The sequence below is a fragment of the Styela clava genome, chromosome 13, assembly GCF_964204865.1.
Source record: "Styela clava chromosome 13, kaStyClav1.hap1.2, whole genome shotgun sequence".
Lineage (NCBI taxonomy): Eukaryota > Metazoa > Chordata > Ascidiacea > Stolidobranchia > Styelidae > Styela > Styela clava.
The window spans coordinates 11,712,966-11,739,583 of record NC_135262.1 but is presented as its reverse complement, the minus strand read 5'-3'; the positions used below and the strand labels follow the sequence as shown (position 1 = coordinate 11,739,583).

At 33.9% G+C, this 26,618-nt stretch overlaps 2 protein-coding genes across 7 annotated transcripts in view; one reads left to right on the top strand and one right to left on the bottom strand.

The window, feature by feature from the left end:
- The window catches only part of LOC120333390 (cilia- and flagella-associated protein 44-like), a 28,246-nt gene extending 14,748 nt beyond the window's left edge, over positions 1-13,498 (top strand). For all 6 annotated transcript variants that reach the window (XM_039400803.2, XM_039400804.2, XM_078119328.1 and 3 more), the window contains 20 exons: positions 67-215; positions 880-1,095; positions 1,704-1,829; positions 2,700-2,922; positions 3,205-3,353; positions 3,885-4,073; positions 4,782-4,966; positions 5,696-5,813; positions 6,473-6,574; positions 6,745-6,929; positions 7,869-7,983; positions 8,550-8,733; positions 9,121-9,245; positions 9,316-9,492; positions 9,858-10,054; positions 10,782-10,884; positions 11,309-11,431; positions 11,545-11,679; positions 12,568-12,657; positions 13,207-13,498. In XM_039400803.2, the coding sequence (XP_039256737.2) occupies positions 67-215; positions 880-1,095; positions 1,704-1,829; positions 2,700-2,922; positions 3,205-3,353; positions 3,885-4,073; positions 4,782-4,966; positions 5,696-5,813; positions 6,473-6,574; positions 6,745-6,929; positions 7,869-7,983; positions 8,550-8,733; positions 9,121-9,245; positions 9,316-9,492; positions 9,858-10,054; positions 10,782-10,884; positions 11,309-11,431; positions 11,545-11,679; positions 12,568-12,657; positions 13,207-13,299 (2,984 nt within the window). In that variant the 3' untranslated portion in view covers positions 13,300-13,498. The remainder of the gene's footprint in view (positions 1-66; positions 216-879; positions 1,096-1,703; positions 1,830-2,699; positions 2,923-3,204; positions 3,354-3,884; positions 4,074-4,781; positions 4,967-5,695; positions 5,814-6,472; positions 6,575-6,744; positions 6,930-7,868; positions 7,984-8,549; positions 8,734-9,120; positions 9,246-9,315; positions 9,493-9,857; positions 10,055-10,781; positions 10,885-11,308; positions 11,432-11,544; positions 11,680-12,567; positions 12,658-13,206) is intronic.
- Positions 13,499-14,156: 658 nt separating this feature from the next.
- LOC120333388 (3'-5' exoribonuclease HELZ2-like) overlaps positions 14,157-26,618 on the bottom strand; it is a 41,564-nt gene continuing 29,102 nt past the window's right edge. The window contains exons 51-56 of the mRNA XM_039400800.2: positions 24,398-24,489; positions 23,568-23,702; positions 22,975-23,187; positions 22,265-22,427; positions 15,604-15,771; positions 14,157-15,243 (exon numbers count right to left, since the gene is read on the bottom strand). Coding sequence (XP_039256734.2) covers positions 15,146-15,243; positions 15,604-15,771; positions 22,265-22,427; positions 22,975-23,187; positions 23,568-23,702; positions 24,398-24,489 — 869 coding nt within the window. The 3' untranslated portion in view covers positions 14,157-15,145. The remainder of the gene's footprint in view (positions 15,244-15,603; positions 15,772-22,264; positions 22,428-22,974; positions 23,188-23,567; positions 23,703-24,397; positions 24,490-26,618) is intronic.

The following is a 26,618-nucleotide window of genomic DNA, read 5'->3' as shown; positions in this document are numbered from 1 at the left end:
AGGCTAACTATTCCCATACTGCACTAACCCCTAAGCCATGTCACCCACAGATATTTTCGTTTTTAGGATTCGTATCCAGCATATGTGAAAGTAATGACGGTGCATTCTTATTCACTGGTGGTAATGATGGTAATATTTATGGATATAACTTTCTACCGTTTGAAGAAGTTTATAAAGCAATGGAAGGACAAAGAGCGAGATTGCCTTCGGCTAGAGTAAGTTTTATTCTACTGACAATGAATTTGTTTGTCTGTAAGCACTCGACTCGAGTCGTGATTCAAACAAAAATTCTGACAATCTGAAATACGATAAACTGGGAAATGGCTTCCAGATGTAGAAATTTTTTTCTGACCCCTTTGGCGTTTGCAGTCCTGTTGTAGTTTCAGTTGAAAATTTTGTTTCTGATTTATGTCTTAGCAAATCGACATTCAGAGAGTTCAACTCTGACTCCAGACTCCAAGAATTTCAAAATATAGTTCTGGAACTCCAAAAATCAATCAGCAAGTTTTGAATCCAAATCCAGCTTTCAATTTAAAAAAAAATTAAATTTTGACCACAAAAAAGTTGGGATATGCGATTTCTCTTCAACTTGTCATTTTGTAGAGCGCTTTGTAGATTTTCTTCATCTTTCATCATCAAAAGTTCAAAGTTGTATTACAACCATAGAATCCCGACTTTGGCTCAGATGTTATATTCCGAGTTTGAAAACATGACTCCCATCACGATATCTATGAAAGCATGCTAAACTGTCTCTCCAGATTCTAAATCATGGCTTGCCCGACCATCCCCGACCTGCTGCATACACTATATAATCTCTTGCTCATTAGCCTTAAGCAATACAAAGCAAATACCAGCGAAATAAAATTTTACCCGTTACAGAAAGATGCAGATGAAGTTCCTGCAGATGACATTGATGATCCACAAGCATACAGTATTGAAGATGCAAAATTAAAAGCTGAACATGATCGTTATATGAAAGAAGCTGAAGCAAAGAAAGCTGAAGAAAGACAAAAAATTCAAAAACTTCGGCATATTTTTACTGATATAATAAAAAAGAATGATCAATTACCTGAAAATGTGAGACTGAAACGAGAGGTGAGTTGACAAGTTATGCTTTTTATTGTTGTTTGTAACATAAATTAAGCTCTGGTAATAGCTTGATGTGAAAGGATGAATCTGTGTGGTGGCTGCTTAGAGGAATAATAGCTTTAAATAAATTATAAAAATGATGATTGAAACGCCATTTGAAAAGGCTGTTGGCAACGCATCATTCCAAGCGTTTAGAATATGCTTTTCATTGCATCTCTGCTTACCCTGCGTGGGTGACGCAGGTTTGAATGAGGAATAAATTATGTACTAGAAGATTGCTGGACTCTTCGCACCGTACAGTGGTTCACTAAACTTCTGGTCGGTTTTGACTTCCTCCACCATCAAGTCTGTGCATCTGAAACAAACTGGATACCTAATTCCATACCCGGTACAGACTGGTAATTGAATGAGAGGCCATGGTTTGCCATGATTGAGACAGTATATTGACTTTTTTCGCCCCTGGGATAAATTCAAAAATCCTATCCTCAAATCATCAATTCTATATCAGCCTTGAATGAAGGTGAGAGGGAGGCCAAGGGGTTGAAAATTTTTTTACTGGTAAAATTTATCGATTTTAGCAAAATTTGTGTGAAAAGTTTAAAAATATAATTTAGGATTTTGAGCTCGATCCATCATTGAGAGTAAACATGCATGAAGCAACTAACAAAAGAATTGAAAGAGTAAGATTGGAAATGCAATGGGAAAAAGAAAAATTGAATCTTGCTACAAGGAAGTTAAAGGTCAGGAAAATGGCAAAAATTTCTTCGCTTACTTTATTGTGAAAGTCATGTGAATCAATATAGAATATAAATCACAATCAAGATATGCGCCAAGCATTGACATATATAATTTTTGTCTTTTTTTAAATCAATGGCCTCTTCTGGAAAACCCATGTATAGTTTACTATCGATCAATCAATCGTTTATTTTGTCATCACAAAAAAACACGTTCAAACATAAAGTGACACAATGAATAAATTACAGTACTAATCATGTTTTTGCGTGACCGGAGTCGCCTAAGAAGGGGTCGCCGGAGGGACCTAAGAAGGTCTTCAAGCAGCGACACCTACAGCAAGATAAAAGCACAGAAAAAATATAGGAAGGGCAAGTTTGGCGGAATATGCAACTAAAAGCAATATAAGGCAAACAGTAAATCGAAAATATTTACAGCAAATGCAATTTAGGAGACACTTACGAAAAATTGATAGAGTCTAATGAGGAATACAAACAAACTATTACATCTATATAATGTACATAATAAAGAGGAAAAGATAAAACGGCCTGGTCATTGAAAATAATAGCGAACGTAGGTTAAGGGCAATAAGCTATCGCTCTCCACTCTGAACGATTTTTGAATCAACTATTAATGTAGCAGATACTCTCGGATTCCGACTCCTTGCACCTATTTTCGTTCGGGTTGACTGACGTTAGCCAGTGTAGGCCAGATCGTTACGGTAATAAAAAGTAAGCGATCTTAGTCGAAATTTCGAAGAATATGTAAAGGAATAAAATACTTTAAAAGTCAAAGTAATTGCATTATCAGTGAATAAATTTGTTGTCAATAAATTTATTTCACATTTTCATTCTAAATTATGTCCAATTGTATTTTAGAATCGATTTTCGGATATGATAGATTGTCCACGGATCACACTACATGCTTTAAATTCTGAGCACACCGTTTCTTCATATCGAATCACTCGATTGGCTGACGAGTATTTCAAGCTTGAAAAGAATATCGCAGAACGAGCTCGACTCGGTAGTTTGGATGGAGGGAATATAAAAGGTCGAAGATTATCCGATGGTTTGGATATAGGGAGAAAGCAAAGCACAAAAGGTTTGTATTATTTTGTCTTCAGTAATGTTTATCAGATATACCTAAATGTAGATGTGATTTTTTCAGTATTACCACTATAGTTGGAAAATGCTAAGTGGTAGGAAACGCTTGTCATTGCAACTTATTAACCTGTGTTGGTTTAAACTAATGGGGAATAATTATGTGCAAAAGGATCGCTGGACTCCTCAGCATAGGGTGATTTGCTGGTCCTCTATGAATTTCACCACCATCAAGTCTATCTGAAATAAGCAATTGGTTACCTATTTTTCTTTTTTTATCTAGAAGAACTAGAGCACCAGCAATCCTTCCTTCAAGGTGCCGTCAAAAAACAAAAAGGAACTACATTACAAGGTAGACAGGCAGAAAAAGTAGCAAAGGCAATAAAAAAAGCTGAAGAAGCTAAAAAGAAAAGAGAACAAAGACAGAAGGAGGTTTGCTGATTATTTTAAGTTGCATAAGAATCTAATATTTACGCTTGCTATCGCATTCCTGATTACCCGTCCGCATATTCAAATCTTGTGGGAAATATTTAGAGATTTGTTGGACTTTTTGCCGTTTTGGGGTGGTTCACGTAAGTAACTGCTGCAGCTAAATGGAAATTGCTTTAAACTATTTCAATACCGATATGGGGTGTGTAACTGGATGACAGCCTGTAGTTCAACATATGATTGCGCTGTCTTATCGACTTCCCTCATTGCTGGGATAAATATCTAATACCTATCTATTTTTTTTATCACATCTGTGTGTAAATATCGCTTGTAAAATTATCAATGTTACGGATGTTGTTTCCTTGCAAGTTGGCCCCAAAATAACTGCTTAGTGTAATCTCCAGAATCTTATATTTTGCCCTAGGAAAAACAATTCGTACTTTTATCTGCACACGTTTCAATTTTTTGTTTTAGAAACGCGACTAAATTTTTTCACTATCCAGATACTAAACTTTTTAATCTCTTATTTGTTAGTGGGATGATTTATACAAGAGCAAACCTGCTGAGAATTATGAAGATCCAGCTGATATATCAGATATTCAAGAAGCTAAAGCCAATATTGGTGATTTCAAATTGAAGACTGCTTCTGATTATGTTGTACCAGAACATTTACGAATGGACACTGAAAAAAAGAAGACACAGATATTGATTCTGCAGGGTTTGGTATGATATAGTTTATAATCAACATGTCTTTGGTTTGTGGAGGAATTTTATTATGTTTTTTTATGTATTTTCAACTTCGAGGTCTGTTATTCATCGAACTATTAAAAGTTTGGGCGGCTTGATTTTATTGAAATACAGGATGCACGAAAAGCATTGTCTACGAATTGTTGTCTTGTTCGAGAAAATCTTCTGTTCAAACCATTAGTACAGACATCAGTCTCATACATATGCTTTTCATGTGAGCAGTGATTCTCGAATGAATAAGAATTAGAACTGAGAATTGGAATATATTTGTGATTATTTATTGGACACGAAGTGGAACTATGTATTGTTTTGTTATTTTGTTGTTGATTATCATATTAGTAATTCCTTTCTCTATCTTGGGTAAACAATTTTTTTTTCATCAATTACTGGACCAATTGCTTCGAAATTTTTATTGGTTGAAAATTGCATTTTTGCTGAATGGGTATTACTTCTTTTATCTCTAAAATTTCTGTTTCCTCTATTGGGTTGAGTTTTGTGTGCTTTAAAGTTGCGTTATTTAAGGTTGTTCCGCTTACACGTAAATTCAAATCTGCTGCTCAGCTGTGATCCGATACCAGTAGGTTACAGTGACATATTGCATACCCGTACCACTTAGTGTATATTTGAGCGTTTTTTTCATGATTTTGCTTGTTGAAACTGAACATCAAATGTTTATCTTCTCAGATATTTCAAGCAAAAAAAGAATTTAACACAAAGTTAACATCATTGAGAGACAACAAGCAATCACGAATTGGTGACATTAAAGAATGGGTGAAAGAATTGAAGGAAATTCAAAAGAAATTAAACGGAACATTGAGAAAAACTCTTCCAAAAGTTCCTAAAATGAAACCAGATGAATTACCAGAAAGGTGATTATGTAACTTAGGTAGAGAAAGATAAAATATTGTTTCTCTGGTCTGTCATTTTTCGCTTGTTGAAATGTCCAACTAGTGAGTTGCTTCAACATACTTTTATTTATCGTTGGACTTTTCGGCGCTGCGTGTGTCTGCATTTGCTATGTAATGCGATTTTTTTAAAAATTACTTTCATTTGTGTTCGTTTAGTGAATATTTTCATCATGGTTAAAAATAATGAGATGATTACTGATTAACAGTTGAGGTTGAGCGTGAAACTAACTACCTTTCCTTGCTCTATATGACTTTGCGCAGGTGGATCCGTATTCGTATAACGCAAGGATGCTGTAGCTAGAGTGTAAATGGCTTTTCTATTCAATTCAAGAGTATTTCTGAATGCTAGAGTCTTGCTAAAATGCTTGTCTGAAGAAGTCTAACCTCGGTCAGACGAAACGTTACAGAAATATATTTGTGGTTGTGTGCAGCAAGACTCTTGAATTGAATAGAATTACTGATTAAATTAGCAAAATAATTAGACAACTTAAGTAGTTCAGTATAGATGTAATTCAACTAGGGTGGAATTTGAATTTGAGGTGTGTAATCTGCAATGCTACCATGGTTAAGTCTAACGCTTTAACTGCTAGGCAGTTTGCTTGGTAAGATCTCCATTGTAATAGAAAAGAACACTGACTATCAAATCCTCTTTTCTTTAATTTTGCTTTTCAATCATCCTTTTCTATTTAGAAAATATGATTATACCCGGGATACTCTACTTGAATTCCAGGCTCTAGAAAAAGAAAGAGAATTGGCTGATGCAAGTAAAAAGAGATCTGGAATGGGAATGTTTGGTGGTTTTGATGATGTAAGTGTTTGTATGTTATCAGCCTTATGTTAACAAATTAAACAAGTTTTTCTCGCCAATATATCGGTTTGTTTTACCTACAACTGGTATTCTGTTCGGATCAAAGTTTCAAAATAAATGTATTCTTAAAGTTGAGGATCGCATTTTAAATTGAGCTAGCCTATTGGTGTGTTAACAACACTGATAATTGGACACCAGTTTGTTGTTTGTCGTATTCATCGTTTTGTTTACTGGTTGGAAAAAATAAACTTCCATTGATATGAAGGCCAAAAGAAAATCGAGAAAAATGAATATTTTTGATTTCTATACTTCTGTAACCTACCATCGAAATACTCTGTTAAATAGAATATTGCTTTATATGATTAGATACCAGCTTATTAGAGATTATCTATTTCTTAATGCTATTTTCAAATGAAAATTTATTGTTATTCCAATATTCATTCGCCCTTCTGTCTTGAAACTCTGAACATATCAAAATATTATCCTGATGATCATTTTTTTAGGTAGGCTACTCGGTGCAGAAAGAAAAATTAATATTTTCCAAAAGTTAATTTTTTCCTGCAATGATATGTAAACAAGTCGAGTCGAATCTACATTTGTACAACATTGTTGTAAATTGTGATTGTGATATCACTAATACCAATTATTTCTATATTCAGGAAGGTGGACAAGATGGTGAGGCAGAAGGAGATAAAGAAGAACAAACCACAAAAAGTGTCAAAAGTTCGAGTACACCAAGCCGAAGTAGACATTTGTCAAAAGTATTATGTTATATGTTTTCAAATAGAATCTCAAAAGAATACATTTTTATACAACACCCTTTTTCACCCCAAAGAGGGCTCTTTAAAGCAGCCACCGATATGTGCTTTTTAGAAAAACTAAATTTTACGCAGTTCGGCATAACCTAATCTATTTCTATGTTCTAATTCAGGCATCAAAGACACAAAGTCGTCTTGAAATTGAGATTGCGAAGATCAATGAAATCAAACTCGTTTATCAACGAAACAAGTTATTGAGATTGATAAATCAAAGCATAACAGCATTTGATGCAGAGTTACATTTGTTAAGACATGAGAAAACACATTTAGACGTTGATATTAAAATGGCAGATTTAAGGTATATCAAAAATTTTTTTTTTATGAAATGGTTTTAATTAATGTTCATATATTTATACATTATGTAATCAGCTTTTTTAAACCATTTACTGTAAATTTTTTAGATGCAATTCAAATTTATATGAATATATAAATTAGTCAGTCAGTCGATTGTTCCACTTAAATCCAGTATCTTTCTTTAAGTTTGATTGTTAAACAACAATCCTTTCAAATTTAGTAGTTTCCAACATCTGCGTAACTGATTTTACATGGCCGTTTTCAAAGCAAACAATTGAAAATAGGATTACTAATTAATTGTAATTGAAAAACTTAGCTAAACTTAGTGGTGGCCTAGTGCAGGGGTGTGCGACATTTAATACAGGAGTGCCAGATACAAATGACTGGGTGAAACCCCGGTCCGCACCTTTATTTACAACAGGCTGTCTGGTAGTTGCAGGCACAAAGTTTTTGGTTATTGATCTCATGACATGCGTTGTTTGCATCGCACAGGCTAGCTGTTAGCCCATTATAACGTTATTGGCATAGATAATAAATTGGACTCGGGTATAACCTTTTCAACGCAAAGAGATTGGAATTACTTGCTTGACTAGATGAAACTAAAAAAAATCTCGTTTTGCGCGCACACCATTCAAAATTTTCACTTCCACGTGGGCCACACAATTTTTCTTGTGGGTTGCATTTGACCCGCGGGCTGCAGGTTTGCAACCACTGACTGACTTAGTGGGTAAAGCGTTAGACTCAACTGTGTTGTCATCTCGGGTTCAACCCCCCACCTCACTCAGAGTGTAATAAATTGGGTAGAGAATGCAGAACCTGTAAGATTCTACAAAAATAGTAGCTCTACACATAACAGTGGCTTCTTGTGCAGTTCCTTGTTCAGAGCAAAAGTCACAAAATAATTGTTAATATCATACTTTTTAATTTCAATATTTTGTTATAGGCAAATTACCTTGCTTGAAGAACTGATTCTTTTGAAAGAATATGAGAAACGTGAAAATACGTTATCGGGAAGAGTATCTGGGAAAAGAATGGAGTTGAATGATGTTTATACTAAGGTCAATTTGTTTTTTATATTGTAGTGAAATTTATAAGAATTTAAAATAATGCCATAGTTCAGCGATTTCCAAACTTTTTGTACATGTAGTGCCAAATCATCAGGGAAAACACTCATTGCGAAACTTACACTTTCTTAGTGTTGCCTTTAAAACTTAATTTTGTTAATGTGTACTTTATGCCTTTTCAAGTCTGTAAAAGGCAAAAGATCAACTCTTCTTCGTCATCTCTGCCTGATTTTCCTTTGTAATAATATGAAAATCACTCATGTTCGCTAAACCCAGTTCAGCAGCAAGTAGTGTCTACCTCTATTGGTACATAACAGTTATGCAACAATAGAGGCAGACAAGGTTCTAATTTAACAGACTGGGTTTGAGAATATTCATGATTGCTTCTTATTTGTGTGAACGAGAATATTTGCTAAACTTAAATCATATTGTTGGGATGCTATCAGGACAATTTCTGAGGAAATACTGTTTTTCTATGCCAATTTTTTCCAGCTGATAGATTTGAAAAAGTTTATCAAACTCAAGGCTAATTATATGTAAATGTAAACATATGCTTATAGGTTGCTGATATGCAAGTGAAGCTGGAATCAAAGCGACGTGACATTGAAAAGCTAACTGACAGAGAAAAGCAATTGTATGCTACATTCAACAGCTATCTTGGAGACAACAATAAGTTTGCTGATTTTCTAACTAGAGTCTTTAAGAAGAAAATCAAGAGAGCAAAAAAGAAGAAAGCTGAAGAGGGTAGGATATTAGGATAGGATTTAGATATTTATTGCGGGGGGATTTGAAAGTCGATAACACAGCTTAATTGCATCGCGAATCACAGCCTCTCATCTGTTTACCAGTTCATGTCGGGTATGGGATTAGTTAGCCAGTTATTTGTTTTCAGATGCATGAACTTGATGGTGGAGGAAGTTGTGACTGCCCAGGGGTTATGTGCAGCTTCAGGCGACAAGGAGTCGAGCAATCCTCTTGCATCATATTCTATCGAGTATTGTAACCAACAACTAGTCTAATATTTCTAACAAGAATTTCCACATAGTTGTGACAGCCTACTAGACATCTGAAGGTTTTGTATTCAACATTCAAATGCTATCTATTATAATTAGACAAATCATATTATTATAGGAGAGGAAGAAGAAGGCAGTGATATGTCATCAGATGATGAATCTGATTGGTCAAGTGAAGAAGAAGAAGATGACTCTATTGAGGGAGGTTTTGATGACTCTGTATGTCCACCAGGCTGTGACCAGGTACGCTAGTTGTAAGTTGCCAACGACGTTATAAACCAATATATTTTAATTGCTTCCATTTTTGTTGTAGCAACTATTCGATGATGTTCTAAACTTGAGAGAAAAACGCCTTGACCTTGAAGAAGCTCTGGTGGAAGAGAAGAAAATAGCAGATCAACAGAAGAAAGATATGGATTCTCTTGTGAAAAAATCAAAAGTTATGGAAAGCCAACTGAAAACCGCATTAGATGCATTAGAAGAATTTCAGGTTTGTGTACTACTGGTATATATTTAGCAGTGATATTCGCCCTGTATTGTGTGGAATCCCTACAATAGATATGTATGCAAATTGTTTTTAAATAAAAATTAACTTACTCCTATTCTATCATAATAAACTCGAGGGGTTGAAAAACAATAATTCGAAAAAAGCTGATTTGGGATAATGAGTAAATGTATTATTTCTAAACTATAACTTTTTATTGAAATACTTATTGCTTTAAAATAGAATATTGCTTGGATGCCAGCCTTAAACGCACCCATATCTTCGTAATATGTTTCAATGAAAATTTTTTTATAAATTTCAACATTTGCCATTTGCCTTAAAAACTTTCGAACTTGAAATCCTTTCAACAGGTTGAAAAACAAGGAAAATTGAATGAATTAGACGTTGTAGTTCCTTTACATCTTCACCAAGTAGAGCATGTATCAAATGGTGTTGTTCCTGCTGATCTGTCTTCATGTCTTGTATTCACAAACCAATCTCTGATCGGTCTTCAACGAAGAATCAAAGAACTTCAACACGAAAAAGCAGAACAAAGATCATTGTTCAAGTTGGTTTTTTATTTGTTTATTTTTATATACTATAAGAATATTGGTTGCATTCCAAGCAGCCAACTGCAAGAATTGATAAATTTGCTAGATTTCAATAATATGAATCAAAGTTGAATATAATCAAGCAGTTTACCACACATTTTAGGCTCGTTGATTGTCGTGGTATTTCAAAGTGTTAATGCTCGGGGATATCCAAAACAAATTGAATATTCGAATACATTATAATTGGTTATATTCGATTAAGTGAATTCTTGATAATAGAACTTAGGAACTTAGAATATTTTCATTTGAAAATGTCTTTTTAAGCATTTATTATTTTAGGAGAGACAAAAAATGAGTAAACTATGTTGAGCACAAATTAATATAAGACATTTTAAATGCTGGTATTGATCATGAATTAAATACTTTGTGCTACAGAAATATCATTATCCACTGAAAAAAATTTTTTTTCTGGAGATTGGTATAGTCTTGGCAGCTGTTTCAGAAGTCGTTGCATGGAATTTCTGATTTCGAAGTCCCTTCCTCCTTCAAAAGACTTACTAAATTTCCTGGCCATGTCTTATAAAAGCTTGAGTATCAAAGCAGAGAAATATATAGAAAACTCATAATTTTCCTCCCATGTAGAAGATGAATACACACAAACACAGCTCACAGAGACACAATGTTGCTAATCACTCTACTACTATTATCCATCACATTATAATTTTATTATCAAAATCTCTCCAGGGATGCTCGGATGTCACATGTTCGTTTAATCAAAGACCGAAAGATTATGGAACAGAAAATTGAAAGATTGGAAGAAAAATGCGAGCAAATGATGATGTTGAAGGTATGGCTCAGCTGTACTTTAACAGTTCCCTTACTAAGCACACTTGGACCTTATAACTGCAGATATCATAACGGGTTTGTTGGTTGGCGCATCATGCAAAGACTCAGGAATATATAATTATTAATAGTTCAATAATTTCTGTATTTAAAAGTTACAATTCATTATAATCACCCCATCTATCTTTATCACTGCAACATGCCTTGCTAGTGGTACAAGGTAAGAAATTTCTCACTCACACATCAATGAATACACAAATTTAGTCCTTGAAACAATTTTTCAATTTGCTTCCATAGTGACATATTTAAAAAGGTATTGAGGAAAATAAAAGTGCTAAAATGTCTCCTTTCATTGAGGCGCTAATAGTCTAGTTGAACTTATTTCACTGAGAACTGTAATAAGTTCGTCTCTCTATTATCTTTCACAGTTCGGAAGAATTGTTGATCTCGATAAACTTGATTCTATCACAATCAACAAAACTGTTGAGGAATTAAAACAAAAAGTTCATCAGAATGAGTTGAAAAATTCAGCAAAACTTCTGAGGCTTGATGTAAGTATTGTGTAAGAATTGTATAGAACAATGGTTTCCAATGGAACAGCGTATTTGTTTGGTTGTCTGAATAGTTGCTTCTTTTTGTAACCTCCATAGAATTCATTTTACAGAACCTTATAAGTGAATTGAAAGACACAATAACTCAGCTAACTCGAGTGAACACCCGTCATCTGGAAAAGTACAATATTCTTGTGAATCAGAAAACTAGTCTTGAAAAGAACTTGGATCAACGACAAAAAGATTTGGTACGTAAATAAATGAAATAGCGGAGAACTTGTAAAAAAGCTTTTTCATTTTCAATTTATCTGGTGAAATAGATGATTCATATAAGCCTAGTTACTTCTTATACTATTGATTAACCTTATTTCACTAGGACAGAGATTTTCAACCTTTTTTGAACTGTGTAACATTTTGAATATCTTGAATTTTTCACGGAACACCATAACATTCAGTTTTACCAGAACTATCTTGGACATGTAATTCTCTGGTTTCAGCATTTTTTTTTCACTCTTAGTTTCCCCTTTCCAATATCTATCCAACATGACAGGTGTATTTGATATAAAGTGTGGTATACATTATGAATAAGGATGATGACCAGACAGTATCCTAAAAAAACTGAATGTCTTCCAATGATTTTCTCATAATGTCATAAAGCAATACTCTGGGATTCTAAAGCAGAAGATTTGGCACTGTCAAATACTTTGAATATTATATTTTCGACTTGGAATTAGTTTATATTAGTTTGAAGTCTACCATTGAAAAAAAAAATGTGGAACACATGAAGGTCTTTCACGGCACACTAGTGTTACACAAAAAAGCGGTTGGAAATCAATGCATTAGGAAAAACTTAGTTTTCGAAATACTCGTGTCAAGTGCAAACTAATAAAAAATAGAATCACCTAATATCAAGACACTTGTTTACAATGTAAAAAACACCTCCTTACTTTACTTGAACACTTATGTGTGATAAATTCTGGAGAAGTCTGACTTCGGTTAACCATCTAATTTGGTCAAACTCAGACTGGTAGCCTATAGAATCAGAAAATGCAGTAAAGCTAAATAACTCTTAAACTGTATTATATTGATTTATGCAAGAGAGTTTTCATGACTTTTTACTTATTTAATTTTTGTAGAATTTTGACCAAAATGGAGATAAGAAGTCAGATACAAGAGAAAGACAAAGACTAATGCAACTTGTACAACTGCAAGCTCAAGAAATTCAGGTATTTGTCATCATAGTTTTCAAAGTAAATTTGACTGTTGGTATATTTACTCACAGATGAATATAATATCAATTAAGGACACATATATATATTGGAAAATATTTTGCTTTTACAATCTTTCAGTCTGTGATACAAAAACATGTATCATGATTCAGTTTAATGTTGATGTTATGCGTAGCAGAATAGTTGATTCATGTGCTCTTTTTATGCATCTGCCACTCTAAACAAGGCTTTATACTACCAGCTACTTTTACATAAGAGCTACTATTTGTGCAAAAACCGGAATCATTCCAAATAGCCTTACTACCCAATTTATTATATCATGGAAGAGTTGGTGGGCACGTAGTTCAAACCCAAGACTTATAAAACCTATGATGCCAATATAATCAAGTTCAACTCTTTTAACCACTAGGCCGCCACACATATTTTTTGATTTTTTGTTTTATCGATTATATATATACATGTCATTGTCTGACAAAAATACTCTATTATCCACAACTTTGCCTTTAAGTTCACTATCTTTAATGTTTCAAACTGCTTGATTTGCAGGCTTTGAAGGAAGAAATTGGTTTACTATCTCGAAAAGGAGGCCACATACTACCCCCAGCACAGCCACCAATTACTCGAGATGATGATTTATAACGGAGATTTTCAAACTTATAAAATTTAATTAACTGATTTTAATCTTATCAAATGTGAAGTTAACAGTTCATATTTTGCAAACTAAACATTTCGTTCTCACCAGTTTTGTTTACGCTTTCATTTTTCAAGTCAGTATATATATATGTATTAATGATTGTTGTGTGTTACACAAATTACAAATAAATTTTTGATAAATATTTATCTGTCAGGTGTTAGGTATGATAAGATATATACATGGGTATGTGAAGACTTCTAAGTTTACAACCTTATCCTTGGTGAGCAAAAACTCATCAAGTAGCATGAAACTCACATACCGTAAATGCCCTTCAAACATTCACCATTTTCGTTATCAATTGAGACAATTCCTACAACACTCCTTAATATAACATATATAGGTCGATTCATATGATGATGGATTTAGATTTAGGACTTTGCTCAGAAGAGATTGAATCATATTTAAATTGTGATAGGGATAAAAATGACACACGATGGTGTTTTGCCTTGAAATAATAATAGTTGTAAGGACAGGCTTCACATTGAGAGGAGAATTTATAATGAGCTATATGGAAATACTAAGTACAAGATTTATCAGCCTTCTATAAACTGATTTTGATCTGTAGTCAAGTCTATGGGTAAAGAAAATTCTTTCCTAATGATATGACATAGTTATGTGGGTACATGAAAGAAAATGTGTAATGCCGGATTTTGCTTCCAATCGTGTGGTTTTCCACTCGTTGACAATAAATAAGTTCCTATTGTAAATAAGTTGGCTATGCTGGAACAGAATTTTCAAAGCTATCTCAGTTGTAAGATGCATTCTGCCACCTGCTGTGAGTCCTATCAAAATTACGAACAAATAAATCTTGGAAGGTTTAATAGTATGCATATCATAGTTTTACAAAAACTAATTTACTTTGAAATATTCATCACCATAACTAAATATCACAAAGAGGTCAAATTAATATTAGCCCAGAAAAAATCAATTTACAAGCGACATACAAGCCCTGAAGCAATCAACAAAATCGCCATCCTCAATGCAACCTTGTTGTCAAATCACTTAATAGGAATACATATGTAAAATGTAATGGTATGCATAAATTTGAATAAACTGCAGAAAATTCACAGATTATGCAGTTTTCGGCAATGTGTTTTAAAAAGTTGTAAGATTTGAAGTGATGCGGGTTGATTGCATATTAGTAAAATTTCATTACAAAATTCAGAAATATATAAAAAAAAATTGACTTACAAAACAGTCAGTGCATCAAGAATTTACTAGAATGTATCGTGATTAGAAAAATCAATCTCAAAATGGGCCCAAATTCCTCTTCAAAATATAATAAACTGATTACGGTAATTAATTCTAACAAGCACTGGTGGTAGCCTAATAAGTGGCAGTTTTTATCCCAATAAATAACTGTATAATGTTATACTATCCATTGATAAAATATGATCGATAAAAAGTAATGCTAATGCTAAAATACTTTCGAACATGATGATTATCTCCTACATAAAAACCAACTGAAAAAATATATTCACGTCTAAAAACTTTACAAAACACATTAAACACCTGGTTAAAACTAATGAATGCTTGGAGCTATTGATAAAAATTCACCCCATTATTCACACAATAAAATTGAAAATTAAAAACATACACATAAAAGTGATAATTACTTTCAATCTGAGTAATTTGAGCTATATTTTTTTGGATTTATAAGTACCATCAACAATGAAACATAAGAAATTCCTCTTTTCCTTGTTTTCGCTCTTTAGAATTGCATAGATGAACCACTAATGCATGCTAACTTTGAAATTTTTGTCATTGAAGAAATAGCGCAGCTATGATTGTCTAGAACTGATCAGTAAATTTGAAAACAGCTCTTCTTCTTTCATATGAGCTGATTAATTCTTTCCACAAAGAATTGACTCCAAGTAAGTTCTTGTTTCCTAGAACAAATTTCACGTTTTTTTTATTATCTTGAAGTAAAAAACAAACAAAAAAGGTTTTGAGTAACTTGTGGGAACTAAAGTAAAATTTGTGCATTACCTGCCAGACCTTGAAAATTTAATAACATTCTTAAAATAAACACTTGGATTAGAAAAGAAACTACCGACAAATTTATTCAGTCCAACTGTAAGTTTTTCTCTAGTAACCTATCAAAGCCAAATATGGTAACTAGGCATGATAAATGATAAATATAACAAAAAATTATTTTATCCAGCATACAAAAGGTCATCTGCATTATCTCAAATTAGCCTAATGAAGAAATGTATTGTACTGATCTGTGATCTCTCTGAATAACTCACCAATAATACACATTCCATATTTTGCTCGAGTGATAGCAACATTAACTTGATGTGGATCACACACAAAACCAAGATGCTTATATTGCCATACCAAACTTGGCTCATCAACTATTGCCTCATCCGGCAGTGAACGAACTGTCGATAATATCACAAAATCTGCTTCACTTCCTGCATATAGAACAATTGAAATTTTCGATGTTTGTCAATCAAATCTCAAGTAACTAATTTCATTTCGATAACTGAATTAACTAGCATTTTCTGTATGCCTGTTCAAAAGTTTCTCTATTTTTTATATTACTCTTACAAGAAGGAATACTGTTCGTTTTTTCAATTAAGCCTTTTGAAAATGTAAACATGATTCAATAAAACTTGGGTAAACAAATTAGAATGATTAATATCAACCTTGGTCATCAATTGGTCAATCTAATTTCATTTGGTGACATAATCTGCAAATTGCACCAAAAGATCTAAATGAATCTTCCTCATCAGTGTTAACTCTAAGGAAATTATGAGTGCGAAAGTGCTTCGCAGTCGAAAAAAAAAGTGCGAAAGTGCTTTTTTCTGATTTTAACTAGTTAGGTGCCCTAGCTTTCGTTTAAACTCATTTCAAACAGCATAGATACTCGAAAAAGCGCTCCTTGCGTTAATATTGTGAATTGAAGTCTTTCCGTTAACGGAGTTTCGTTTAAACTCTTGTTAAAAACAAGCGAATTCATCAAAGGACACCTGATAAGCAACACTTGTCGGGAATAAAAGTTTCGTGCAATCAACCACCAGCGTCAGTAACGAAGCGCACTCCCGCCTGAACAGACAAGCCTTGCAAACTTGTTTCTTCCATCTAACAGACACCGATTGATACATGCAGATATTAGTTACTACCGGCCATAGCTAGGGAGGGGGATCATTTGTACAAAACCCGGGCAAAATGACATCCCCATGACCCATCACCAATATCGCTTTAGTATAACACGCTTCCTCGTCCGAAAGAATATGCTTGAAAGTAGTCCGCCCTCTTCCCTTTTAAGAGATTGGTTAACGTCATGTTTCTCCGGCCAGTTTTTCTTTGGGAAATAACGCAAGATCACCATGAAAGGACCGCTGTTTTTATAGATAGAGTGACCTACTTTCTATCGAAGATTTTTTTTCCGAAATATTATGCAAGATCACTTTGAAATCCCTTTCATGAGCTAGCTTGGCCTAATTTATATTATACTGTCTCACGGATTACGCTAAGACGTGTAATTTTCAAATATCGACTTGCATTGGTTTGCGTGCCAGTTAGTTCAAATCGGGTAGAAAACATCATATATTTGCAATTTTTTTTAGAAATGCCATGTACTCCCAGCATTTATAAATAACGCTCTCTCTAATGCTGCAGACCTAGTATGAAATATTCGCATCTCAACGCCACTTTCAATTACACTAATAGTAATGATGACACCAAAGAGTTTTCCTTTGCGAAGGTACAGGAAATACAACAGGGTGATTCTTGAAAAAAACATGAATGTAAAAAATAAACGAATGACATGATAGTGGTTCCCAAATAATTTTGAGTGTGACGCGAAATACCAATCCATTTGATAAATCTTTTTTAGTCGACCACATGAACGCCGAAATCCTGGAAATTAAAGTTGAAAGAGAAGTACGCATTCTCACATAAATAATCGCGATATATAATCGTTCATGTGCACAAATCTCACATGTAGCATCGGTTAGTTGTGCATGAAATATAAAACTCTTATGTGTGTGCGTTTCAATTTCAATAAAATCAAATTCGTTTTTCCATGCACCATTACTTGTAATTTTAATATTAATTGCGTTCCGAGTTTGTAAAGTTTAGAAACCTCTTGTATATACCATTACCACTATTTTGATTGGCTAAAGAAAGATAACACGTAACCGCTTTTCGGCAACATGGTATTCGTTTTATATCTGCTTTGAACAGAGAAAAAAACATGTGCTCTCTCATTCATCTGATCACAATCGAAAATCCGTATTCATTTTTTTCGCGATTTCGGCAATCGTTATTATTAAGGGTTTTCGTCGACTGAAAAATAAACATCGTTCTGTTGATTATATATTTCAGGCCATGTTCTTTATATCCTGCCATAATTAGCAAATCTTTATTAAGCAACCCATGATTATAAAATAGCTTTGCTTATCATTTGCTGCTGAATCTTGTGCTATCGCTTGTCAATTATAGCAGAGACGTAAGGAACATATTTAAAAAAAATTTTAAAATTAAACATATTAAAAATGTTTATAAAGAAATTAGCCACGTTATCAGCGCCAACTAACAGAAAATAACTTATCATAAATCACAATTAAAATTCAGTCGGTAATAAATGGCGCTAAGGTGATGCCATACAGAACAAAAAGATTTGGTCGCGAGAGTTACCTTAGATGACCGTATAACGATGTTGTTTTATAAGCGGAAGGTAGAACAATCAAATTTAATAAAAAAAAAACGGGGGTTACGACACCCGTAACACATCAAGTTCATTAGACATCTCTAAAGACTTCTAAGTTAGTTACTCGATTACACTATACTATCAATATTACACTTATTACACCTGTTTGAGTATTCCCGACAATTTCGAATTTGAAATAAACGAAAACTCAACATATCATAATTAATACACAAAAGTAAAATAAACATTCATCGAAAAAGTTATTATTTAAGAACAACAACATAATCGTATAATTCCGCCCAAACCCCGATGTTCGCAAGTGAGATGATAAATAAATACTTTCCGTGTATTCGATAAATCAACTTCTGCAAACAGTCTTGGTGCAAAATATTTCCATCCAGTGATATGCTTACAAATATTCTCTGCGTTAATATCATAACCTCGCCTATAAGACTGGGCAAAATATTCGTATCGTTTCAATTTCATACTTTGCACCAAAAAAGGTACCAACAAAGCTTCCTAATTTTAGAAGAGTCAAAATAAATAGACTATTCGAAATAAATATCCCAGATTTCAAACTCCGTATATTGGCAGCATGAATTTACCGTTTCATGTAGGAGCCGCACATACAATTGATTGTCGAAAATTAAAAGTTAAATTGACGTTCCGAGAGCCCACACATGGTATAACATGTACAGGCTATAACCAGAAAAAAATGACAAGTCATAATCCTTTTAATGTGCTTTCAATTAGCTCGTTAGTGATCCCTCCCATCCTTGGCCAGGTAATGTTTCGAAAATGTTAACCTTCCACTCAGCCATGCATGGCGGGTGGAGTGTTGAAATCGTGAACAAGAGTATAACGTAAAATCAATCGTGAATTTCGATGTAACAACGCACACTGTCGCCGTCATGAATTGCGCCTAGTAACATCGGAAATGATTAAATTCGTGATATTTTGAGTATTTTTGCACCAATAATTAGGGCGTGATTATCAAAATGGTGAATTTGCAAATTCCGTAAATAAAATTGTAACATTTTAGCTAGAATTATCACCGGGCAGGGGCGCAGCCAGGATTTTTTCAACGGGAGATTAGGGGGAAGTTAAAACATTACACCAAAACTGCAATTCGCGACGACGTAATGCGCTTTCTTTGCCCAACGGTCCGAAGTCCTATTTTTAAACATCGACCATTTATCCGTAGTCAACGGGCATCCGCATCTAAAAGTGAAACATTAAAAATCGCGAAAATTAAATTTGGAGAGATCTATAACTCGCAGATGTCAGTAGTGTCATCATGGTTTATATGTACAGAAACTCGCTCGCATGTAGCGACGATCAAAATCATGAAAATGTGAAACTATTACTTGAGAATTATTGTTAATGAAGTTAAATTTTTATTGCCATTCAATGATTATTTCATAATTTTGTCATAATCGAAGGCTGCAGTAAATTTTTTGTCGCCGCGATCGTGTTGTTAAACTATATTAAAGCATGTTTTTATTCACTAGCAAATATTAATTCTACGTAACGGCGGACATCGTAGTTTGGTTTTTATATTTCGGATAGAATTGTGAATTCACATCGGCGAAGATTTTAAAGACAACTATTAATGAGCGTATTCACAACGAAAATTGATTTTGTTCTGATTTTTATCTTCTGTGTAGGATTTGTATCAGTTCGTAAATTACCCTCCCGAGTTTAAGCGAACAATAATATTATTACTGACCCCGGGATGCGATATTTGTGAAGCAGATAGTTGACATTTCTATGCTTTTAATTTTAGATCGTGTCTGTGTTACTTTCGTATTAAATAATAATTGAAAAACTCCGCAAATTGGTTATCTCTTGAGTACTCAGTGTTAAGTATTTACGTAACTCAGCTTTGGGTTAAAACACTGATAGTAACTAAACACGTGAATAAATCGGCAATAATGGCATTTCGACATGGTCAAAATAATATTTCTCACCAATATCTCATGAAAGTTCCATAAAATACATTATTTACTTGTCTTACTTATCGACGTTTCTAAATTTGCAAAAACGATGTTGACACGCTTTATACAAAATCGTTTCAAATTTATTGTTTCTACATGTTAGCGATAGCCGTCTGGTTAATTCTTACCCGTAACTCATTGTAAAGTAATGTTAATAAATTGTGTTTTGCTTTCCAATGCGCGGTTAACCGCGGTTAAATTCGTTCGTTTTCCGGAATTGCAATCAACAATTACACATTTTTTATTTATCATTATCAGTACCGAATAAAAAAAGATAACATATCGTGAAGATGAAAAAAGTCGTTGAAACTTGAGTTGAATTAGTTGCAATTAGCGCCTGATTAGGCACCAGAGCACTCGAGCCCAATGTTTTTAGCATTAGTCGCATATGTGAAATATCCTTAAAGAAGTGCTGTTTATTAAAGTCATCTCGTCCTATGGCCACGCAGAAATGCCTTTATTGCAGAATTATTTAATCACAATTTTAAATCAACATTCAGGATTGGTACAATCTCAGATTTGCGAGATTTATCTGTAAATTAATACAGACACCATAAAAAAATTATAAAAGTTAATTATCGTATTAAATATTTGCATTCCGGCATCGATAATAATAATACCATTCGCATAAAATTGGGACAGTAAATTTACAAACGTTGATAAGTAATATCAAGTCAACGCAAATGTTTATTTTGGTTTTGAAATTTGTCGTTGATGCCCTTAACAGCTGTTGCCGATGTGAACGCACGCGTAAGCCTGGATTGCCAAACCCAGGATATAGTCGCCAAAACGATTGCGGTGACAAAAACAATTAGCTATTATAACGAAATTAACCAGTAGAAAAGGCTTCCTTGCTAATTTTTCGACCGACGTTCTAGACTCCTGCTGTGCATAAAAAATATTTCTTATTCGTTAAAAATATTCAATTCGAAAAAATATTCGATTTTGCCCACCCCTACTCGCATATTAATGAGGAAATAGTTTAGATTGATTTTTGACCCTGGTCTGAGTTTGATTTATCGTGAATGACTAGACTAGCTAATACTGAATATCGCAAAATTCCGCGAAACGCCATTTGCTTTTAACATTCGTGGTTACAATAAAATGGCTGTTAAATGTTAATACGAGGTATGTATTTTGTCAATTTGGCGATTTTGCAAATCTGTGAGATGCTGCTAAAAGTTTCTTCTAATTTAACAAACAATGGCCCAAGTTTACATTCCATTACTAAACAATGTCGCGTCGAGTATCAGAAATTTCTGAATGGCTCCAGTAAATTCACTAAGAAGAAAACACAGACCTGTCAAACCAGTACTAGAAAATCGTGTACTTTGGTCACAATTCATCGATGTCATTGACAGTCACATGACCACTCTCGTTTAGAGAAACGCACTGCCTTGCATTCGGACATCTGGTTTCAAAGACGCCGCCGAGCGTTTTCGCGGTCGAAGCGGAATCGGTGTGCTTGTATAATAATCATATTATAAACAAGAATTTTGCCATTAATGCAAAAGCTTTATCTTCCATGTCTTCACCACATAGGTTAGAATTCCGGTAAATATCGTTATGATATGCAGAATTGAGTTACAAAAGTACTAGTATGTTACTTATTTGTCAACTTGATACGCACACAAAAACATTTGTCAACTTTGAATTTTTATTCCATTCAAAATCGAAAAAAAGTGCTATTTCTCTTCAAAATCGGAAAAAAGTGCTATTTCGCAGTCCCTAAAAAAAGTTGCGAAAGTGCTTCGCAATTTTCGCAAAAAAGTGCGCTAATAGTGAACACTGTTCCTCATGATATGTCATTTTGATATTATAACATTCACTTTATATTGGCTGATAATTGATAGATTTTGATACATAAAAACTAATATTGTGTGAAATCTTAATGACCAATTTCTATTTTCTAGTTCATTGTGTATTGTGTTATTACCGTTATTTGAATAATAACTAGGTATATTCCACTATATTCTCTATTTTCCAAGTTGGGAACTTGACAAACCTTTTAGCAATTTCAAAAATTACTAACTAGAAATGCATAAATTCGCATATAGGGAAAGATGAAATCTATAAAACAAATTTATAGAGCTTTATAAAAACAATCAGTAAACTTGTGATAAGATAGTGTTTTCAAAAGAGGGAACAACAGCAAAATTAATTGTAGTAAATTCCCTAATGTTTCACAATGATGATTTAATTCTACAGGTATTCTACAGGTTTTAAATGTATAACAAGAAACATATTCCCTACCTTGGCTTGTAACAATAGTACCAACATGAATGTCATTCAATTGAGAGCGATTTCTTTTGATGATGTCCTTAATTCTGTGGCATTGTGCAGTATATGGTGATAATACCATAATGTCAGAATTTTTCAAAGAAGTTTCATTTTTTAAATAGACCAACAATTTTACCTGGAAAGATAAAGCATGCATTAAACATGATGCGATTTGGCATAAATTTTAGTAGCAGGACATGCTAAACTTCTGTGGTGTTTAAATAAAATCAAACAGAAAACCACTAAAGTTTGATGTATTTTTTTGCTGGTGCATGCTTTTTAGGTATTGGGTATCTTTTCTGTCATAGCTGCAACAGTTTACGACTTTCAGATATTCCACTCTTACATTGTTGACTAGGTAGGGGATGGAGGTTACTTCGAAAAATTAGAATTGACAAGCTAAAATTTCTGATAACTAGACATTACTCAATGTTATCACCCATCTTCATAGAGCTTGATTAGTTTACTTCAATCTCTAATCTTGCAATTTTAAATATTGCTTATAAAAACATTGATACTAGAAAGTTAATAAATGACCTCGTCCTACTTGGATCAACTAATGGAAATATGATGAAACAAATTCAATCCTTTAGTAGAATGTTTTCTATTAGCTTTCAATCTTCAGCTTATAGCTCTTCTTACTTTGTACCAAACTCGCAGATCACTATACGCATATTACTTACCACTGCCAATGCCTCTTCAAGGTTGTATTTTGATTTGTCTCCACCATGAATTGATTTGAATTGTTGTATTTTCTCTTTCCCAACGACGTGACCAAACATCGTTTTTTCACTTCCAGGAAGTAATATTACTCTTTTTCTACGAAGAACTGTAGCATCACAATTTAACTTACCATCATAAAATTGAGTTGATGGAAATTCCATTATATCTGGTTCCTAAATAAAAAAAATTCCACATCTACTTCTTGTGGCATTTAAAAAATGACAATATTAATTGGACACTTTCACTCACATTGTGTAAATACATACCTTGAAACAAATTGACACAAAATATAACTTCTCAAATGGCCTATGAAATTAGATTTGCATTTGAAATACTTAACATACCATTGGAAGGCTGTTACACTATTTACGGTACATGACAATAAATATATATATACAATATGTTTATGTTTTTTCTTATTCAATGTTCATATCAAGTGTATTTTTAGTTGGGTGAAAAAATAAACTACTGACTGACTTCTAAATTAATATGATCACTTCAATTTCAGACACCCTAATGAATTTACAAGGTACGTTAGTTATACGCAATATACCATTCTGTATTGTGTTGTCAGCATCTCAGCCATTTCACTGTATTTACTGAATAAAGATATTCCAAGACCAAGTCTCTCAGCCTTCCTACATTTGATAATAGGCTGAAGCTGCTTGTGATCTCCAATTATAACAACCTGGGAATAAAATGGGAAAATCAACTTCACTAAACCCTATAGGCCCTAGGATCGGCGGTGTGGTGTTAGAAATACGCTCGCCACCGCACCTCTGTTACCCTGAGTGGGTTCGCATGTTCGAATTATGTGAGAGAGAATTGCCGTCATAGGGTGGTTCACATAACCGCTGGTCGATTACAGCTTCCTCCACTATCAAGTCCATGCATCTGAAACAAAAACTGGCTAACTAATCCTATACCCCACCTGGCCTGGTAACCGGACGAAAGGCTGTGGTTCGCTATATGATTAAGTTGTCCTAGTGGCATTCCTCTGCTCCAGGATAAATGTGTAAGTCCTATCCTATATATTATCACTTTTATAGCTTGGATCGTATAAAATACAAGGATTCTGACAGAATACAATGTCCACTCTAGATTTACCCATGAAGAATCTTCTACAAAGTGCATAATATTACGTTAAGTATCTGAAAATGATTTTTTCAGCTTATTTTTGATTTCAATAGTATCAAAGATTTCAACATTTTGAATGAGTAAACAATTAATTTCAAAAGTATTTTTACCATAATTCAGCCCAAGTAAAATTCTTAATCATCGATAACAAAACTAATTCAATGTCAGGTTTCACATTGTAACTTGTGCTTACTTTCTTACTTATTATTTGAAATTAAACACTCCCTATTTATAGAGAATTTATACCTGATCAGGGTCAGCCACTGTAAGAGGTATTAGGGTTTCCGGTTCACTGCACATTCCACATTCATCAATAATACACTGACCAAACTTCATAGCTGTGAAGACAAGAAAATAATAATGTCCTTGACAAATTTTAAACAGAATGGTGATTTCCAAGATGTACCAAAACAAGATGAGGAGTAAGAGGAGAAGAATATAGCTAAACAATAACAATTTTGGGACCTCCAGAAGTATGTGCACCAAGATGGCGCACAACCTATGTGTACCAGATAAGGGTTCAAGTTGTGCGCCTTCTTGGTGCACATACTTCGGGAGGGCCCAATTTTGTTTTATTTCAGAAGTTGACAGTTCTCTTTTTAAACAAATATGTCCTAATCTATTCTTTAAACCCAAATTATTACCATATATATAGATAAAATTTTTATGGATTTCCTTACAGATAGCCTTATAATCTGGATCAGTGGTCGGCAAACTTTATGTACTCGCGGGCCAAATATACACGTTTATGGTAGCGTGCGGGCCGCATTAATTTCCACCTGAGAACAATCACGACATTAAACTTCAAATTACGGCGCACCAGCACATTCTATTCTGTGCCACAGTGAGACGTGTATATTGCCTTTTTTAATTTATATATTATCAAACAATACATTGTTTTTATTTACTTATCATCAATGTTTCGGATAATGCTTTTTCTTTGTCATGGCCAAAGCGTTGAAATTAAATGGCAAGTGGTCCAAATGACGATCTGACAAGCGAGTGCGAAACCCATTCTTAGTGTAATGCAGGTGTTCCCAAAAGGTGCGCCGTGACGAGTTGCTAGATGCGCCGCGAAAATTAACAGAATTGTGATAAACATAACTGCAATATGATTGAATATTCTACAAATTGTATTTACTTTAAATGTTCAATTGTTTCTTCTTCCAAATGCTGTGTATATGAATCAATAAATTCATTTCACCTTTCTATTTGTAAGTTATTGATGACGTTTAACATTGAATATCTCAATACCTGAGATGTTGACGTGGCATATCAGGCAAACTGGTTTTGAAATGCGCAAAAGAAGCACTTCGGAATGCTCGACCCTCATTGCAAACTTCCTAACGTTCCCGTACGCTTTTATATTTTTAAAATTCAAAATAAACCTATAATTACAACCAACATCAGGTGCATGGCATACAACTGACACTACTTACTACAAAAAAGCGCCGTACAGCAGCACTCGTTGCCACGCAAATCCGTGTAGAGACAATAATAAATTTATATTCAAAATTTTGTTTTATGCATTAAAAGTCGGAACGTTCAAGGGCCGCAAAAAATTAGTTCGCGGTCGGCGGTTTGCCGACCCTTGATCTAGATAGCTTTGCTCTTCCTTAGAACAGTGGTTCCCAACCGGTGGGAAATTTCCCACTAGTGGGAAATTCGGACGTTGCAGGTGGGAAATTTAATGCTCCTCTAAAAATGTACGCACAACAACACAATTATTAAATATTACACAAGGAAAATCACAACATATGCCATGAAGCGGGAAAAGATTCCCATTCAATTAATCAAAACTTTAGTAAAATATCACGTTGTTGGGCATGATATTCTGATCGTGCTAAGCAACTCATTTTGATCTTTGAACGAGCACCAATTCTTTGAACATTACGCAAGAAGATTTTCGTTGCAGAGGCGCAAAATAGAACAGTTTTTATTCAAAAGTCTCAGAAGTATTGGGTAGGCACGCGCGCTGATGAACAAATATTTGACCCGTCCCTCCATTCTGCTAAATTGTTAATAAAAGGTAATGGCTTATGTAAAAATAAAGTACGATCATAGTCATCTCGGCTACGTTTCATGTTTTTAACGAAAATTTTTGAGCAACTGCCGCAATGCGTTTTTATGCACTAAGACCATCTCCAATGGCTCTATGTAACCCTGTGAAATGAGGCAAAATATTTCAAATATCCATTCGCTTTTCAGTTTGCTAAAAAAATGCAAAAGAAAAGCAGGATAAGATTCGACAACATGGGCAATTTCAAATGAGTTCAAAGGTGATATTGACTGCGTCATTTGTAGATGTCCTGCGAATAGCAAGAACCAAAAGTTCCATAACATCCGTGGGACATAAATGAAACTTTGTCTCATGGAGTGTGATGATATTCTGCCGAGCAAGTCTGCGGTGCCAAAGATGAACGAATCTTCTTGTACAACAGCACTGCGCATTTTCAAAAATAGATTC